Source organism: Anthonomus grandis, chromosome 3, assembly GCF_022605725.1.
Source record: "Anthonomus grandis grandis chromosome 3, icAntGran1.3, whole genome shotgun sequence".
In the NCBI taxonomy this organism is placed as follows: Eukaryota; Metazoa; Arthropoda; class Insecta; order Coleoptera; family Curculionidae; genus Anthonomus; species Anthonomus grandis.
Window position 1 is genome coordinate 33,440,013 of NC_065548.1, and position 19,485 is coordinate 33,459,497.

At 27.8% G+C, this 19,485-nt stretch overlaps 1 protein-coding gene and 2 long non-coding RNA genes across 3 annotated transcripts; all 3 read left to right on the plus strand.

The window, feature by feature from the left end:
* The first annotated feature begins 5,731 nt into the window (after nt 1-5,731).
* LOC126734436 (uncharacterized) lies at nt 5,732-8,564 on the plus strand. The gene is made up of 3 exons (XR_007660051.1): nt 5,732-5,977; nt 7,557-7,836; nt 8,397-8,564. It is a non-coding gene; the product is annotated as an uncharacterized LOC126734436 (long non-coding RNA).
* A 313-nt stretch (nt 8,565-8,877) lies between these two features.
* LOC126734363 (uncharacterized) lies at nt 8,878-9,993 on the plus strand. Its single transcript, XM_050437951.1, has 2 exons — nt 8,878-9,289; nt 9,359-9,993. Exons 1-2 carry the CDS (start codon nt 8,911-8,913, stop codon nt 9,952-9,954), a joined length of 975 nt encoding a protein of 324 aa, XP_050293908.1. The 5' UTR covers nt 8,878-8,910; the 3' UTR covers nt 9,955-9,993.
* Nucleotides 9,994-10,513: 520 nt separating this feature from the next.
* Nucleotides 10,514-11,524, plus strand: LOC126734456 (uncharacterized). The gene is made up of 3 exons (XR_007660059.1): nt 10,514-10,776; nt 10,850-10,998; nt 11,114-11,524. It is a non-coding gene; the product is annotated as an uncharacterized LOC126734456 (long non-coding RNA).
* The last annotated feature ends 7,961 nt before the right edge of the window (nt 11,525-19,485 follow it).

Sequence of the window (19,485 nt, forward strand, 5' to 3'; positions counted from 1 at the left end):
AAAATTTACTCTATCCCTTAACCATGTACAAAAATCTTACATTTCAGTACATTTTCACAGCCATTAACAGTTATTCAGACAGTGGTTACTTAAAAAAAATAATAGTCCCCGCTCGGGCGCCAAATTTATAGCAAGTGGTCTTACGTACTCGCCGCATGTCCACCCTGTAACCTTTGACGTCGCAGGGTATCCGTCAACCCCCCTCACTATTTCTTTGTACAGTTATAGGAGAAAAGTCCACAAAATGCCTCGGGCGCCACTCTAAGTAATTTAAGGAGCTTAGAGTGCCCTCTAGCCTCTCGGGTAAGCCTTTAGACAGTGGAGAAACCAGGTAGAGATTGAAAGTAGACTGTCCGGTTATAATGAGATCTTATTGCTCTTAATCTTTATTATTACAAATAGATACTAATAAGTAAGAAACAGGTTTGGTTGCTTAAAAGTAAATGAACAAAAAAGTCCTTAAAATCTAACAATCCCCATTACCAATTTTTTTATGATTAAGCACAGGCAGTTATTTGGGAAAATGTACCGGAAAATTCGGCACTCTAATAATGACGCAAAATAGTATGATTTAAGGGACGGGATCACGATGTTTTGAACAAGCGGTTGCGGATAACATTCGTTAACCAAAGCCGGAAACTCAACACCAATCAAGCGAAGCAATTTCAATCAATCGGTCAACATTTACCTCTGCTCTGTTGCTATACGGATAGTAATTATGACATCACGGACTCGGTTATTACTTGTCTCTCACCACTTTGAGAAGCCAAGTAATAATTAATAAAAGCGGCTACTGCCTGCCCTACAAAACACGAAGAAAGATAGTGTTCAAGCAGTAGTTTTTATCAATCAAACAATTAAACGGAACGGAACGGTACGGCCGCGGACAGAGCAGAAAAAAAAAGTCATTAATAAAAATTATTAATTAAATACAAAATAAATCCGCAGTGAGTGTTTCTCTGGTTGCAAACAAGAATGTAACTTTTTGCGAACGGAACTAATGAAAGGCTGGTTTAATCACCCGTTTACTACCTGCCCTACAAAACACGAAGAAAGATAGTGTCCAAACCACAGTTTTAAAAGTTCATAAAGCGGAACGAAATCAATATGAATATTCTAATAATTAATCACAGATTCAGACAGAAGTGACAGAAACTCACAGTGGAAAAACTACCACCGTCTTCCAAGCTTGTAAAAATGGTAACGAAAATACCGTAACGCGAGTTATGTGAACATTTTCCATGGTCACTTCCAGCGAACCCATGGAATTGCCGATGTCAGCATTGTCCCACGACCATGAATATCGCAGATTATAAATATATGTACTTTTGTGTTTTACCTCATTCTTACTTGTTCTGTCAATAGTAACGTAAATCCGTATCTGTAATTTTTCTTGAATAAAATTTGTTTTTAAAAAGAAGTTGTGCCGATCCCTTTATCTAACTCGCGGATAATTTTACGATCATTTTATCAATATACCCCGCTTACTACCTGCCCTACAGAACACGAAGAAAGATGGGCCTAAACAACAGTTTCAAAATAAAATAAAACGGAACGGAACGGAACGATATCAATAGCAACGGATTCGATAAAGATCTTAATACGCGAGCTTGGCAGCGGCCGGTCAGCATATTTGGAAACACAGGACGTCAGGGGCATACGGTTAAAATAAGTGCTATATCATTGGTCAGGTGATTTATGGGCGTTGCATTCGTTTTAAATATTCTAGAAGAAGAAGAAGAAGACATAATCTAACCTCAAATTCAATGATTGTTGATTTTGCGGTTTGATGGAAGTTTGATCGTTGTTCGTTTGATTTAGGGATGGACGGTTATTGTAATAACCTATTAAATTTCAACATTCAGGACATTAATTTTGTATTTATGTAACCAAATTCGAGGGTATTGAGATTGGTAAGCACAAAACAATCTGATATTTAATTACACATAATAAAACACATAAATAACACCTCACATAAAATATCGTTGTCAATAAAAGAAAAATTTTAAAATGTTGGGATCATTTTTAATAATAATTAAATTTTCCAAAAACTATCTTCTAGAGAAACTAAAAATACTAATTGATTGGAGTATTCGGGTGTCAATCTGATCCTATGATCTGTGCAAATATTATTTAATAATTAAACCACCCTTTCAGATGAGACTGATGCCCCTAAAACAGTCAGAAATCTCAATGCAATCCTGCTGGTTTCAGGAAACGCCCCTTTGTTTTCTATCCAACAGCGGATTGGATTACTATTTCTTAATATTAATGGCTGAGTCAAGTATAGTTTAAACCCTGTTAGCAAACCTCCACTTGTATAATCCTTATCCATAGAAAACCTTACTATTTTAGCATCATGCACTTGCCAAATACTTTGTTATTCCTTGCTCTTTTGCACCTAAATTTTAATTTTTTTTATTTGATGATTTTACACCTTGTAGTTTAATATTTTTGTCAACCTGTAATTTAATATATTTAATATTTTATATTTAAATCCACTTAATGCATTTGCAGCATTAAGTGGAGAACTGAAATTAAATTTTTTGAATCTTGGGTTTCCGGTTATTGCTTCAATTAGTCGGTTATCAGGTTTAACCTAAGGACAAGAAGTCGGGTCTTGTCGACTTTAAGTATCTCCGATTTTGCAATATTTTAAAATCTTAGCATAAAGAGTACTTTTAAAAAAATAGATTAAGAGAAAAAAATTTGCGCATCATTCACATAGGACGCTAAAAAATAATATTAAATTATGTAAAAAATGAGGTCTACTCTACTCTATTTGATGATCAAAACTCGTTGCTATTGATAATTACATTGTCGAACTTTTGACATAGGATCTCGCAGTTGCCAAATTATATATGTAATAAGCAACAAGCACATCTAAAAAGCATATCTTATATAAGAGAAAACATGAAAGACATCTAAATCTATCTGCCAAAATGATAGCAGTGTTTTTACACTATAATAGTGAATTGGTTTTACTTTTACACACATTTGTACACAAGCAAAAAATTCATTCCCTTATGCAAAGGTTCGTAGCCTCCATATTTTCGAACATTTTGAGATTCTATTCATATGAAAAAATATACAGAGGGCTCGTAAATGTCGAGCACATGGGGGGCGTAATCCAATCCAATCCAATCCAATCCAATCCAATCCAATCCAATCCAATCCAATCCAATCCAATCCAATCCAATCCAATCCAATCCAATCCAATCCAATCCAATCCAATCCAATCCAATCCAATCCAATCCAATCCAATCCAATCCAATCCAATCCAATCCAATCCAATCCAATCCAATCCAATCCAATCCAATCCAATCCAATCCAATCCAATCCAACCCGTCTCATCTCATCTCATCTCATCCCAGCCCAACCCAACACCGAGGCACACGGGAGGCGTAAGCCTGTGTGCTAACGCAACCCAAAATCAACCCAATGCAATTCAACCGAGCCCAAAACACTATAAACTTTTATATAGAAGAAATAAAAAATTCTTTAATCAAGGAACATGTATGGCAACGCTGTCACCTCGTGGCGTTATGTCAAACGTCAATAAAAAAGAATAATTAAGGAAGGTGGATGGGAATTTTGTTTTTGTTATTTATATGAAAAATATTCTTTAGACTTAATTTTAAATAGAATATGCCTATATTTCATATTATTTTTAATTAGGATCGAAATCTAAAAAGTACCAAAACAATAAATAATACATTATAGGTGTCTTCGGTATGTTTTTTTACACGAAAATAAAGGGACTTAATTACAAGAAAAGGTAAAATCTTTTTTTTTTTTTTATGTTATATAAACAATTTCGTCTTTTTGGTCATATTTTATGTATAATTTCATTTAAATTAAATAATTTTTCCAAAACTACAAAATTCTTAGTCGCAAAAAAAATAAAAAAAATAAAACTGGCACAGTTGAAATCTGAACCCAGGCCGACCGGCTCATAGTTCACTCTCATTACCATTAAGCGTAGCCGATCGATAGTTCTAGCCTGGACACTTATCCCCGCTTCCATCGATACCTCACAACAGAAGCCGAAATCATGCGAGGCGACGACTGCATCGCGATGGCAAAAATTCCGCGCAAAATATGTGCCCCATATTTTGCGTTGATTCGAAATAATATTTTACTGCAGTTATTATTGTAGTTTATAGTAAGATTACGCATTTAAAATTTTAAACTACCAAACGATTTTGATACTCGCTTTGAGTTTTAAAAAGAATAAAAATTCGGTATTTAAATTAGGTGGGTAAATTAACAATTTTATTTTTAACTTACATTTTACAATCTTAATTTTATTTAGAATAATGCCTACCTCTTACTGCATTCCTGTTTAAGCTCAGAGAAAATTAAAATGGATTTTAAATTTTTTTTTGTTTTTTTTTGATTATCTTCGGAATCATTCAAATTTTCAATTTTTTAAATAAGCAACAAAAATTTGGCGTAGGTACCTACCTAATTTTGTTTCGGCATTAACATTTTTACGAAAAAGTAATACAGCAATCCAAAAACTTTCCCATAGCAACCAAGATAACCCACAAAAGTGTCTAGAATAAGTTTTTGAAAATTTGTTTTTTTTTTCAATAATCTTCAAAACCACATAAAATATAATAAATATATTTTTTTATATGGCATATTCTTTTACAAGTAAATAATGTGCAACTTTGGGGTAAATAATCCATTTTCGTATTTTGAGGGTAGATGAATTTGAAACACCGTTTATGTATATTTTTCCAATAAAATAAATAATAAAAAAATATTTAAAACATTTATCATATACCTAAAAATACGTAATAATAAAAAAAATATATTATCTTGTTAAATGTAAAATATTAGGTCCCGCGGTATCTCCACTTAGTCGTTCCACTGTACGGCGTGCGCCACCAAATCTCGGCTTCAATATTGACGCCACGAAACCAGTATCACGGCTAGAACTCTCGATCGGCTACGCATTAAGCCATAAAGCGTTTGCGGCGAATGTTCGAAAACGAGTTTATATCGTACATAGGTACATTGTCATGATTTCTTTTGTTTTTATTATTTTATTAAAGAAAATGTTATTCATCCTCCAATTTTTTTTGCTTAAAATAGTCCAAAGAAGATTAGCTTACTATTTCATATTCAAAAATGTTAAAATTCGGAGATATCTAAAGTCGACTAGAACCGAAATAATTATGCGTATTAACTTAACCACTCCACAAGATGCTGATAAATATCTATCAGCATACAAATTGTATTCAGGGATAAACTGGATTCGAAATGGGGAGTTAAAAGATCCGCAAAGGTAGGGATTTTAACTATTTTTAGGTAAATGTTCGTTATAGCGATTTAACGAACATTTACCTATTTTTATTATAAAATAAGTTTTTATTTGGGGTTTTCCTTAGAGTTGTGTATCATAAATATTATGTGTGCCAACATAGTTCAATAAATAAGAAAAGAAGTTGTACCAAGACTGAAATGAATACAGGATGTGTTGCAACAATAGATGTTAAAATTTAAAAAATTACAACTAAAACAAAAAGAAAGGATGAATACCTAAAGTTAGATATTCCTTTATGTGGTATTATAAATTTTAACTTAAATTATAACCATAATCTTGGCACAAGTGGTAGTTTGAAATTTATGAAGCTTTCTAAAGAGGTAGGCAGCAAAGTTGAATATAATTATGTATAACCCATAAATAGTTGTTTTTCTTTTCGTTATTCAAGCTGGTTCTTTTAAATTTTAGACTAAAAAGATGTTTGAAGGATATTTTGAGAATGGAATGAGCCCTGCCGAAGGAAGATACCATAAAAGTTTGTTATTGGATGAAAAAGGTTGGAAAAAAATGGCAGATGCCTCTCTAAATCCTACTAAAAATGCACTTCATTACCTTCATAAAAAATTGACTTTAAGGCATTTTGGACAGGTATTTGAGCCAATACCAAAACTTCAAGAAAAAAAAAGTTTTATCATCAATCAGGTAATTAAACCACCGTCTATAGATTACAAGTCAGACCACTTCCTATACCGCAGGTGTTAAAGCAAAATTTACCTTGAATCTTTTTTTACTTTTTTTACTTTTATTGTTTACCAGGGTTTATCGTAAATATCGATGGAAGCAAATTCTGAGGCGCGCTGATTATTTTTATACGAGGAGTATTCATAAGAAGTATTTTAAGTCATAAAATAAGAACTTTTTTGATAGGACTGGAATAAAATGTGTTTATATGACAGAGTTTCTTAATTATTAACGTTTTTACACATTTTTTATATTAGCTTCACTTCTTTGCCTTTATGTAGCAATGTTTGTATGTATGTATATAACAAATCTAAGAATTCTATTTAAACTATAACTTCTACTTGTCAGATTGTTTTCAAATTTTGTAGGTGCTTGGCTTTCGATAACAAGAACAGTTTTTAAAATGTTTTTGAGTTTCCCTTTTTTAAAATTGGTGTATCTAGTGTATTAAGTTTTGATCAGTTCAATGAATTTGAACTTTTAAATAAATTGGAAGCGTTTAATATGGCGGATTCAAAATGGCTGCCTTTTAAGTCAAATATAATATATAAAAAGTGAATTTGAAAAAACTTTACTTGTTGAATTGTTTAAATTTGCTACATTTTTAGGAGTCTTATCAAAAAATACTAGTTTTTACTTAATATTTGTTGAAATTTTAGAGATGAATATTCAAAAAATAAATCTAAAGTTAAAATAAATAAACAATCAAAAAACACATTTAAACGCACTAAAAAATATAAAATAATTTAAATATGGTATGGGTTATTTTAATTTTTGAATTAGGTCGTTTTAAAAATACAAAAGCGCAAAAGAATAACAAACAATTATCATAATAAGCGCTAAATAAGTAGTTTTGTAAATTATATACTTTGTATTCATTTGTGGATATAGTAAATATATATAAAATATGTTAAAATATCAAAATTTACCGGGTCTTAAACGCCGACATTGGTGGCCGACAAAAAGAAGTGGGGTGTGTTGGTTTGGGATAATAGGTTGTAAAATCGGCTAAAACTATTCCAGTAACATTAGGGGGAGAAAATAAATAATAAACCATTTTTTAAGATTGTAATGCTTTTATGTAAAACACAAAATACAGAACAAAATATTTAACATATAGGGATGAACTATTTAATTGTAACCAAATTATTGTCTAAAACGCTACAAGCAAAAACTCTCTCGCGAAACGGATGCACACAAGTTAACGTACTTGCGAAAACTAAACCTGGGTTCTACCCAGCCGATGCATGGCGAGGTGAGGAACGGGGGGTGGGGCAATCGATTTCAGGGCCGCTCGAGTGGTCTGACTTGTTGTAATCTATAGACGGTGATTAAAGATTTTTAAATGCCCACTTTTATGTGTACGTATCAATTTTTGTGGTTTTCTTTTTACAATCAAGTACATAACTATGTATGTAAAAACACCCATTATTTTTTTAAATCTTTTCAATTACCTACATTATTTACTGCATTTCTTTGTAAATTTAAGCTGATTTATTTTTAACAAAATTATTATTTAAAATATTTTTATTTTTTACAGGAATAAATATTGAAATTGCAACAACCCATGGGCAGTATTGGTAGTTACGCCAATCATGAAAAGAGCACAGGAACGGCAGTCCTCCAAGGAACTGATATTTTGCGACAGTACATCAAGTTGTGCCACCAGCGAGACCACAGTTACTGTGTTACTAACAGCTACAAAAGCTGGTGCCATTCCCATTGCGATACTTTTGCATGATGGGCAAACTTTTGAAAGTTATGAACAAGCCTATGGATTGCTAAAACAGACATTTCCAAACTCTTTTGGAGGGAACTTTGTAAGTAAATTATTAAATAGTAATTTAACTTAAAATTTTTTAATTTGGTTTCTATGACATTTTAACCTTTTAAAATTAAAAACTACAAAGATACCTACATACATGACAATTTACGCTTACTGAATTAAATCAAGTTTAAATGTAAATTGTCCATAATAATGATAAAATAATATAGGGAGGGAATCTCTCTTAACACATGTATGTACGCCTTTTTTATGAATAGCTGTACCACCCATAATACTCTAAAAGAATAATTAGAAACTAGGCAAAAATTACTTGTATTTAAATAGAATATTTTTAAATACACTATGTGATAATTATAATATTATAAACATATATTTATTTTTAGCTAATTATTTCCACTAAAAAAAAACAACAGAAATGAATCTTTTGTAAGTACATTGTATGTTGATTTATTCATATGGGGTTATGGTTTAATATTTTGGTGTATTAGTTTTTTTAATTAATTATTATATTGGTGGTTATGGTTTTATGTTGTTTCTTCTAGGTATTGGTTAATAATTTTATAATATTACTAATGTAATCCAAACATTTTTCAGGAGCCTATATGTTTTATGGCAGACGACTCCAAAGCTGAAAAGATAGCTCTTAAAAATACATTTCCAAATTCTACTCAGCTACTGTGTTTTTTCACGTGCTTCAAAAATAATGGCGATGGCTTTGTGAAAACAACAATAAGATTTCCATGGAAAAGCGTCAAATCTTAATGCATTAGTTTCGTAAGGTATAATATAAGATTATTACATAATGTAAATACATTAATTTTGTAATGCTTACGATATAGTGCTCATTTTTTAACTATTTTTATTTTTTTTAAATTTTACTTAATTACTTAATTTTAATTATTGTCAATAAGAAATTCACATATTTCTATAATTCTATCAATTGTTTACGTATATTTAAATATATTAGGAAAAAATGGCAATAAAAAACATTAAGTATATTAAGAAACATTATAAAAAGTCCGAAAAACAAATGGAATGCACATTGATATAGCGTTGCTTTTTTTTTTAGATTATGTATTCTGAAAGTAATGAAGATCTAAATGAACACATGTTAAAGCTGCAGCAAAAAGCGGAGGATTGTCCAAATTTTTGGGCAAGATTTGAAATTTATTTTTCTAGAGGACAAGAGTGGTTGTATCTTCACAGGAAACATTTGGTCATAAGAGGGAATAACACAAACAATTACGCAGAAGTAACCATCAGAATACTTAAGGACATTATTCTTCATCGTACAAAAGGTTACAATTGTGTGGCATTAGTTGATTTCATTGCTTTTGTTTGGGAGGAGTATTTTAAATGCAAGCTATTAGATTTTGCCCGTGGAAGAAGAAACGAAATAAAAAATAATTACTTAAAGCTATGTTCAAAAGTAAATGATTTTAAACCGGGAGATATTGTAACTTTGGGAGATGGATTGTATCAAATTAGTAGTAGTTCTAATATCTTTTTAAAATACATTATTGACGTGCCAATTGGTGTATGCAGTTGTCTTGCAGGCATAAATGGGTCATTTTGTAAGCACCAAGCTTACCTACATAAACATTTAAATATTCCATTTTTGAATGCCCCTGCTATTAATTTTCAAGAAAGAGCATCACTTCGGTGGCTAGCTCTTGGCGAAAAATGCCCCGAATCCAAATGGTTTTTGGCCCTAAGTGGGTTTTCAGAAAATGCAGATAATATACAAGATTGTGGTTATCAAGAAAACCATCTGGAAACTAGAATCGATGCACCATCTTCATTATTTGATGAGACAATAATGGAGATTGATGACACGTTGGAAGATGACAACAAAAAGGAAGATGTAATTGAAGAAATTAAAGAAGAATGTAAAAAATTTGATAAAATGCTTAAGGAAATACCTTTAAAAGAATTAGAAAGACTTGCAAACAAACTAAAAAGAATACAAACTGCGCCGCAGCTATATTCTTTCATAGACAGTAAAGTTTCTAGGGTCAAATGCAACTCAAAAATAAAAGTCCAGCCAACAACTGCTTCTCGAAGACGGCCTGGAGCCACTCGTGGAAGTTCAATAATCCCTTCAGGAAGACTACCTTGTGGCAAACGTAGTAGCCAGTGCTGTCAAAGGTAGTGGTAAAAGTAGTGGAAAACGAAAACATAACATAAGTTTAAATATATCTTTAAATCAACGAAACGCAATTATTCATGGTCCCGCGCATTAAATACATAATATGTACAAAAGTAATAAAAAATATTGTTTAGATTTTTTATTCAATTTTTATTTTTAATCTGTAGTTATGTAACACCTATATTCGTTACAAATGGTTCCAATAAAGTTTATGCAGTTTATTATTTTAATAAGTAAATTATTTTTGCATATCCATAAACAAACACTATGAAAAAAACCATCTGTTTTATTTTATTTGCGAATTAACAAATTTAAGCATGTTTAAAATACATGTAATTGCTCTCCCCGAAATATTTCAGAAAAAAATATATAAATATTTATCTATAAAATTTAATAATCGCAAAAAATCCACGTAAATTAATGAACTGTAATTTAAATCGCCCGCCACGTTAATCTAACCAATCACACGGCACTTTTATCCCGTATGCCCCTAGCGTCCTGTGTTTCAAAATATGCGGCCGGTCAACTGTCAACAGGTGGCTCTTACCTAACCCAATTCACACTGTCAACGTCAAAACAAAATTTTAGTGTAAATATTGAAAATTTACCGGTATTCAAATACGGAGAAAATACTGGTACTTCGCTCGAAAGGTATGGTACGATCTCACTGCGACGAATGTGTCACCTTGGTGGACCTGGAACCTTTTTATACCCATCGCAGGAATTTGGATGCCGACGACTCACGATCATCCTCGGAATCAATCGCGGGATAAAAAATGCAATTGGGAAAACATAATGAAAATAAAGTTTGTCTTCATGAAAACGGTACGAGTTTATAGGCTATGACCTTATATGGTAAACAAACTTAGTTTCAGCTCTCAAAACCGGGTATTTCTAGGTGAAAACAGCGGGACAAAATCTGGTCACATGTGTACAAGAAAACCGCCTTTTCAGAAAAACCGCAGGAAACTGAATCCTGGTTTACATTATATTACATTATATTTTGCCACACCAGGCATGCTCTTTCATTTAACAGGGCTTCTCAAGGTAGGTAAACCTTGAAACTTACAAAATAGAACATGTAAACAATGCAACAGCATGAAAGGAAAATTTTATGAAAATAAGCGGAAAACTGGAAGCATAGTGATGAAAACCCTTTCAGTTTTAGGCATTTGTGGTTCTTTATTATCCTAAGAATAACCAGGGCTAAAAACAATGAAGGCCAGAGACTACAACATAGTCAACGGAGAAATAAGTATAACTTATAAGAAATCGAACCTTTTCAGGATACTATCAGACTAAAAACTGCTTTAAGTTGGTTTCTTTATGTATGTTTACAATTATAAACCCCTCATGACTCACAGGTAAAGCTAAAAATGTATTTTTTTGCTATGTAAATTATAAAATTGGAGGTTAAAATGTTAACGGAGCAAAATTAAAGACTGCCTGGGCTTACCCTTATTACTATAAAATAAAGATAAAATCTTGTAACTTTGTCACATTATCTACTATCGAATAAAATTTAAAATTGGTATTTAGGTTATACAAGATGACTCAAATGATTCTTTTTACGTTTTGGACCTAACTAATTAATCCCTATAGTTCAATTTGACTATAATTTAATTTTTGAAGTTCATTTGACGAACTATAAATTAATTTCAAAGTTTTTCTAATGTATTATTTTTTTTTTAAATATTCATATCTCACTCTATTACTGTTATCTCTTATTCGAATATAATTTAAATTTAGTATTTCGCATATACAGGAGAGCCAAATGACCTTTTTTACGGTTCGATCATAACCAGAATTAAGAAAATACAATAACTAACAGCGTTAGCTGTTCGGATTTAATTCTAATTTAATATTTAGATATAATTTTTTTAACCCTAAATGATTTTTAAAAATATTTTAATGTATTGTGTTTTAAAAAAATAGTCATATCTCACTCTATTACTGTTATCTATTATTCCAATATAATTTAAAATTGGTATTTAGGTTATACAAAATGACTCAAATAATTCTTTTTACGTTTCGGACATAACCAGTGATAGGAAAATAGAACAATTAATGCCTTTAGTTTGATTTGACTCCAATTTAATTTTTGAAGTTCATTTGATGTACTGTAAATTAGTTTTAAAACTTTTATGATGCATTGTTTTTTAAAAAAATAGTCATATCTCGCTCTATTGCAATGATCTATTATTATTCGAATGTAATTTAAATTTGGTATTTAGGTTATACAAGATGACTCAAATGATTATTTTTACATTTTTGATCTAACCAAAGTTAAGAAATTAGAACAATTAATTCCTATATCATTGTCCAATTTGACTCCTAATTTAATTTTTGAAGTTCATTTGATTTACTATAAATTATTTTAAAAATTTTTCTGATGTATTGTTTTTTAAAAAAATAATTATATCACACTCTATTACTGTTATCTAATATTCCAATATATAATGTAAATTTACTATTTTGCATATACGAGATAGCCAAATAATGTTTTTTATGGATTGAACATAACCAGAGTTATGAAAATGTAATAACTAATAGCGTTAGCGATTGTTCCGATTTAATTTTAATTCAATTTTAAGATATAATTTGATTAACCCTAAATAATTTTTTCAAATATTTTGATGTATTGTGTTTAAAAAAATAATCATATTTCACTCTATTACTGTTATCTATTACTTGAATATATTTTAAATTTACTATTTCGTATATAGGAGATAGCCAAATGATGTTTTTTACGGTTTGAACACAACCAGAATTAAGAAAATATGATAACTAAAAGCGTTAGCGATTGTTCCGATTTAATTTTAATTCAATTTTAAGATATAATTTGATTAACCCTAAATAATTTTATCAAATTTTTTGATGTATTGTGTTTAAAAAAATAATCATATTTCACTCTATTACTGTTATCTATTATTCGAATATAATTTAAATTTACTATTTTGCATACACAATATAGCCAAATGGTGTTTTTTACGGTTTGAACACAACCAGACTTAAGAAAATATAATAACTAATAGCATTAGCGATTGTACCGATTTAATTTTAATTCGATTTTTAGATATAATTTGATTATCCCTTAATGATTTTTAAAAACAGTTTGATGTTTTGTGTTTTAAAAAAATAGTCATGTCTCACTCTATTACAATGATCTATTATTCGAATGTAATTTAAATTTGGTATTTAGGTTATACAAGCTAACTCAAATGATTCTTTTTACATTTTGGATATAACCAGGGTTAAGAAATTAAAACTATTAATCCGTATATCATTGTCCGATTTGACTCCCAATTTAATTTTTGAATTTCATTTGATTTACTTTAAATTATTTTTCATATTTTTCTAATGTATTGTTTTAAAAAAAAATAGTCAAATCTCACTCTATTACTGTTATCTATTATTCGAATATAATTTAAATTTAGTATTTCGCATATACAAGATAGCCAAATGATCTTTTTTATGGTTTGAACCTAACAAGAATTAACAATATACGATAACTAACAGCGTTAGCTATTGTTCTGATTTAATTTTAATTTAATTTTTAGATATAATTTGTTTAATCCTAAATGATTTTTAAACATATTTTGAAGTATTCTGATTTAAAAAAATAGTCATATCTCACTCTATTACGGTTATCTATTATTCGAATATAATTTAAAAATAGTATTTAGGTTATACAAGATAACTCAAATGATTTTTTTACATTCTGGGTATAACCAGGGTTAAGAAATTAGATCAATTAATCCCTATAGCATTGTCCGATTTGACTCCCAATTTAATTTTTGAATTTCATTTGATTTACTATAAATTATTTTTAAAATTTTTTTAATGTATTGTTTTTTAAGAAAATAGTCATATCTCACTCTATTACAATGATCTATTATTCGAATGTAATTTAAATTTGGTATTTAGGTTATACAAGATGACTCAAATGATTCTTTTTACATTTTGGATGTAGTCAAGGTTAAGAAATTAGAACAATTAATCCCTATATCATTGTCCGATTTGACTCCTAATTTAATTTTTGAAGTTCATTTGATTTACTATAAATTATTTTAAAAATGTTTCTAATGTATTGTTTTTTAAAAATATAGTCATATCTCACTCTATTACTGTTATCTATTATTCGAATATAATTTAAAATTAGAATTTAGGTTATACAAGATGGCTCAAATAATCCTTTTTACATTTTGGACATAACCAGAAATAAGAAAATACGATAATTAATAGCGTTAGCTATTGTTCCGATTTAATTTTAATGTAATTTTTAGATATAATTTGTTTAACCCTATATGATTTTTAAAAATATTTTGATGTAATGTGCTTTAAAAAAAGAGTCATATCTTACTCTATTACAATGATATATTATTCGAATGTAATTTAAATTTGGTATTTAAAATAATCATATCATATTTTTCTAATGTATTGTTTTTAAATAAAATAGTCAAATCTCACTCTATTACAGTTATCTAATATTCGAATATAATTTAAATTTAGTATTTCGCATATACAAGATAGCCAAATGATTTTTTTTATGGTTTGAACCTAACAAGAATTAACAATATACGATAACTAACAGCGTTAGCTATTGTTCTGATTTAATTTTAATTTAATTTTTAGATATAATTTGTTTAATCCTAAATGATTTTTAAACATATTTTGAAGTATTCTGATTTAAAAAAATAGTCATATCTCACTCTATTACGGTTATCTATTATTCGAATATAATTTAAAAATAGTATTTAGGTTATACAAGATAACTCAAATGATTTTTTTACATTCTGGGTATAACCAGGGTTAAGAAATTAGATCAATTAATCCCTATAGCATTGTCCGATTTGACTCCCAATTTAATTTTTGAATTTCATTTGATTTACTATAAATTATTTTTAAAATTTTTTTAATGTATTGTTTTTTAAGAAAATAGTCATATCTCACTCTATTACAATGATCTATTATTCGAATGTAATTTAAATTTGGTATTTAGGTTATACAAGATGACTCAAATGATTCTTTTTACATTTTGGATGTAGTCAAGGTTAAGAAATTAGAACAATTAATCCCTATATCATTGTCCGATTTGACTCCTAATTTAATTTTTGAAGTTCATTTGATTTACTATAAATTATTTTAAAAATGTTTCTAATGTATTGTTTTTTAAAAATATAGTCATATCTCACTCTATTACTGTTATCTATTATTCGAATATAATTTAAAATTAGAATTTAGGTTATACAAGATGGCTCAAATAATCCTTTTTACATTTTGGACATAACCAGAAATAAGAAAATACGATAATTAATAGCGTTAGCTATTGTTCCGATTTAATTTTAATGTAATTTTTAGATATAATTTGTTTAACCCTATATGATTTTTAAAAATATTTTGATGTAATGTGCTTTAAAAAAAGAGTCATATCTTACTCTATTACAATGATATATTATTCGAATGTAATTTAAATTTGGTATTTAGGTTTTACAAGATGACTCAAATGATTCTTTTTACATTTTGGATATAACCAGGGTTAAGAAATTAGAACTATTAATCCGTATATCATTGTCCGATTTGACTCCCAATTTAATTTTTGAATTTCATTTGATTTACTATAAATTATTTTTCATATTTTTCTAATGTATTGTTTTTAAAAAAAAATAGTCAAATCTCACTCTATTACAGTTATCTATTATTCGAATATAATTTAAATTTAGTATTTCGCATATACAAGATAGCCAAATGATCTTTTTTATGGTTTGAACCTAACAAGAATTAACATTATACAATAACTAACAGCCTTAGCTATTGTTCTGATTTAATTTTAATTTAATTTTTAGATATAATTTGTTTAACCCTAAATGATTTTTAAAAATATTTTGAAGTATTGTGCTTTAAAAAAATAGTCATATCTCACTCTATTACAATGATCTATTATTCGAATGTAATTTAAATTTGGTATTTAGGTTTTACAAGATGACTCAAATGGTTCTTTTTACATTTTGGATATAACCAGGGTTAAGAAATTAGAACAATTAATCCCTATATCATTGTCCGATTTGAGTCCCAATTTAATTTTTGAAGTTCATTTGATTTACTATAAATTATTTTTAAAATTTTTCTGATGTATTGTTCTTAAAAGAAAATAGTCAAATATCACTGTATTACTGTTATCTATTATTCGAATATAATTTAAATTTGGTATTCAGTTTATACAAGTTGACTCAAATGATTCTTTTTACATTTTGGATGTAACCAGGGTTAAGAAATTAGAACAAATAATCCCTATATCATTGTCCGATTTGACTGCCAATTTAATTTTTGATATTCATTTGAGTTACTATAAATTATTTTAAAAATTTTTCTTATGTATTGTTTTTAAAAGAAATAGTCAAATCTCACTCTATTACTGCTATGTATTATTCGATTATAATTTAAATTTAGTATTTCGCATATACAAGATAGCCAAATGATCTTTTTTATGGATTGAACTTAACTAGAATTAACAAAATATGATAACTAAAAGCGTTAGCTATTGTTCTGATTTAATTTTAATTTAATTTTTAGATATAATTTGCTTAATCCTAAATGATTTTTAAACATATTTTGAAGTATTGTGCTTTAAAAAAATAGTCATATCTCACTCTATTACGGTTATCTATAATTCGAATATAATTTAAATTTAGTATTTCGCAAATACAAAATAGCCAAATGATCTTTTTTACGGTTTGAACATAACCAGAATTAAGAAAATACGATAACTAATAGCGTTAGCTATCGTTCAGATTTAATTTTAATTTAATTTTTAGATATAATTTGTTTAACCTTAAATGATTTTTAAAGATATTTTGAAGTATTGTGCTTTAAAAAAAATGTCATATCTCACTCTATTACAATGATCTATTATTCGAATGTAATTTAAATTTGGTATTTAGGCTTAACAAGATGACTCAAATGGTTCTTTTTACATTTTGGATATAACCAGGGTTAAGAAATTAGAACAATTAATCCCTATATCATTGTCCGATTTGAGTCCCAATTTAATTTTTGAAGTTCATTTGATTTACTATAAATTATTTTTAAAATTTTTCTGATGTATTGTTCTTAAAAAAAAATAGTCAAATATCACTCTATTACTGTTATCTATTATTCGAATATAATTTAAATTTCGTATTTCGCATATACAAGATAGTTAAATGATCTTTTTTATGGTTTGAACCTAAACAGAATTAACAATATACGATAACTAACAGCGTTAGCTATTGTTCTGATTTAATTTTAATTTCATTTTTAGATATAATTTTTTTAATCCTAAATGATTTTTAAAAATATTTTGAAGTATTGTGCTTTAAAAAAATAGTAATATCTCACTCTATTACAATGATCTATTATTCGAATGTAATTTAAATTTGGTATTTAGGTTTTACAAGATGACACAAATGATTCTTTTTACATTTTGGATATAACCAGGGTTAAGAAATTAGAACAATTAAACCTTCAATCATTGTCCGATTTGAGTCCCAATTTAATTTTTGAAGTTCATTTGATTTACTATAAATTATTTTAAAAATTTTTCTGATGTGTGATTTTTTAAAAAAATAGACAAATCTCACTCTATTACTGTTATCTATTATTCGAATATAATTTAAATTTAGTATTTCGCAAATACAAGATAGCCAAATGATCTTTTTTACGGTTTGAACATAACCAGAATTAAGAAAATACGATTACTAATAGCGTTAGCTATCGTTCAGATTTAATTTTATTTTAATTTTTAGAAATAATTTGTTTAACCCTATATGATTTTTAAAGATATTTTGATGTATTGTGTTTTAAAAAAATAGTCATATCTCGCTCTATTGCAATGATCTATTATTATTCGAATGTAATTTAAATTTGGTATTTAGGTTATACAAGATGACTCAAATGATTATTTTTACATTTTTGATCTAACCAAAGTTAAGAAATTAGAACAATTAATTCCTATATCATTGTCCAATTTGACTCCTAATTTAATTTTTGAAGTTCATTTGATTTACTATAAATTATTTTAAAAAATTTTCTGATGTATTGTTTTTTAAAAAAATAATTATATCACACTCTATTACTGTTATCTATTATTCCAATATATAATGTAAATTTACTCTTTTGCATATACGAGATAGCCAAATAATGTTTTTTATGGATTGAACATAACCAGAGTTATGAAAATGTAATAACTAATAGCGTTAGCGATTGTTCCGATTTAATTTTAATTCAATTTTAAGATATAATTTGATTAACCCTAAATAATTTTTTCAAATATTTTGATGTATTGTGTTTAAAAAAATAATCATATTTCACTCTATTACTGTTATCTATTACTTGAATATATTTTAAATTTACTATTTCGTATATAGGAGATAGCCAAATGATGTTTTTTACGGTTTGAACACAACCAGAATTAAGAAAATATGATAACTAAAAGCGTTAGCGATTGTTCCGATTTAATTTTAATTCAATTTTTAGATATAATTTGATTAACCCTAAATAATTTTATCAAATTTTTTGATGTATTGTGTTTAAAAAAATAATCATATTTCACTCTATTACTGTTATCTATTATTCGAATATAATTTAAATTTACTATTTTGCATACACAATATAGCCAAATGGTGTTTTTTACGGTTTGAACACAACCAGACTTAAGAAAATATAATAACTAATAGCATTAGCGATTGTACCGATTTAATTTTAATTCGATTTTTAGATATAATTTGATTATCCCTTAATGATTTTTAAAAATAGTTTGATGTTTTGTGTTTTAAAAAAAAATAGTCAAATCTCACTCTATTACTGTTATCTATTATTCGAATATAATTTAAATTTAGTATTTCGCATATACAAGATAGCCAAATGATCATTTTTATGGTTTGAACCTAACAAGAATTAACAATATACGATAACTAACAGCGTTAGCTATTGTTCTGATTTAATTTTAATTTAATTTTTAGATATAATTTGTTTAATCCTAAATGATTTTTAAACATATTTTGAAGTATTCTGATTTAAAAAAATAGTCATATCTCACTCTATTACGGTTATCTATTATTCGAATATAATTTAAAAATAGTATTTAGGTTATACAAGATAACTCAAATGATTTTTTACATTCTGGGTATAACCAGGGTTAAGAAATTAGATCAATTAATCCCTATAGCATTGTCCGATTTGACTCCCAATTTAATTTTTGAATTTCATTTGATTTACTATAAATTATTTTTAAAATTTTTTTAATGTATTGTTTTTTAAGAAAATAGTCATATCTCACTCTATTACAATGATCTATTATTCGAATGTAATTTAAATTTGGTATTTAGGTTATACAAGATGACTCAAATGATTCTTTTTACATTTTGGATGTAGTCAAGGTTAAGAAATTAGAACAATTAATCCCTATATCATTGTCCGATTTGACTCCTAATTTAATTTTTGAAGTTCATTTGATTTACTATAAATTATTTTAAAAATGTTTCTAATGTATTGTTT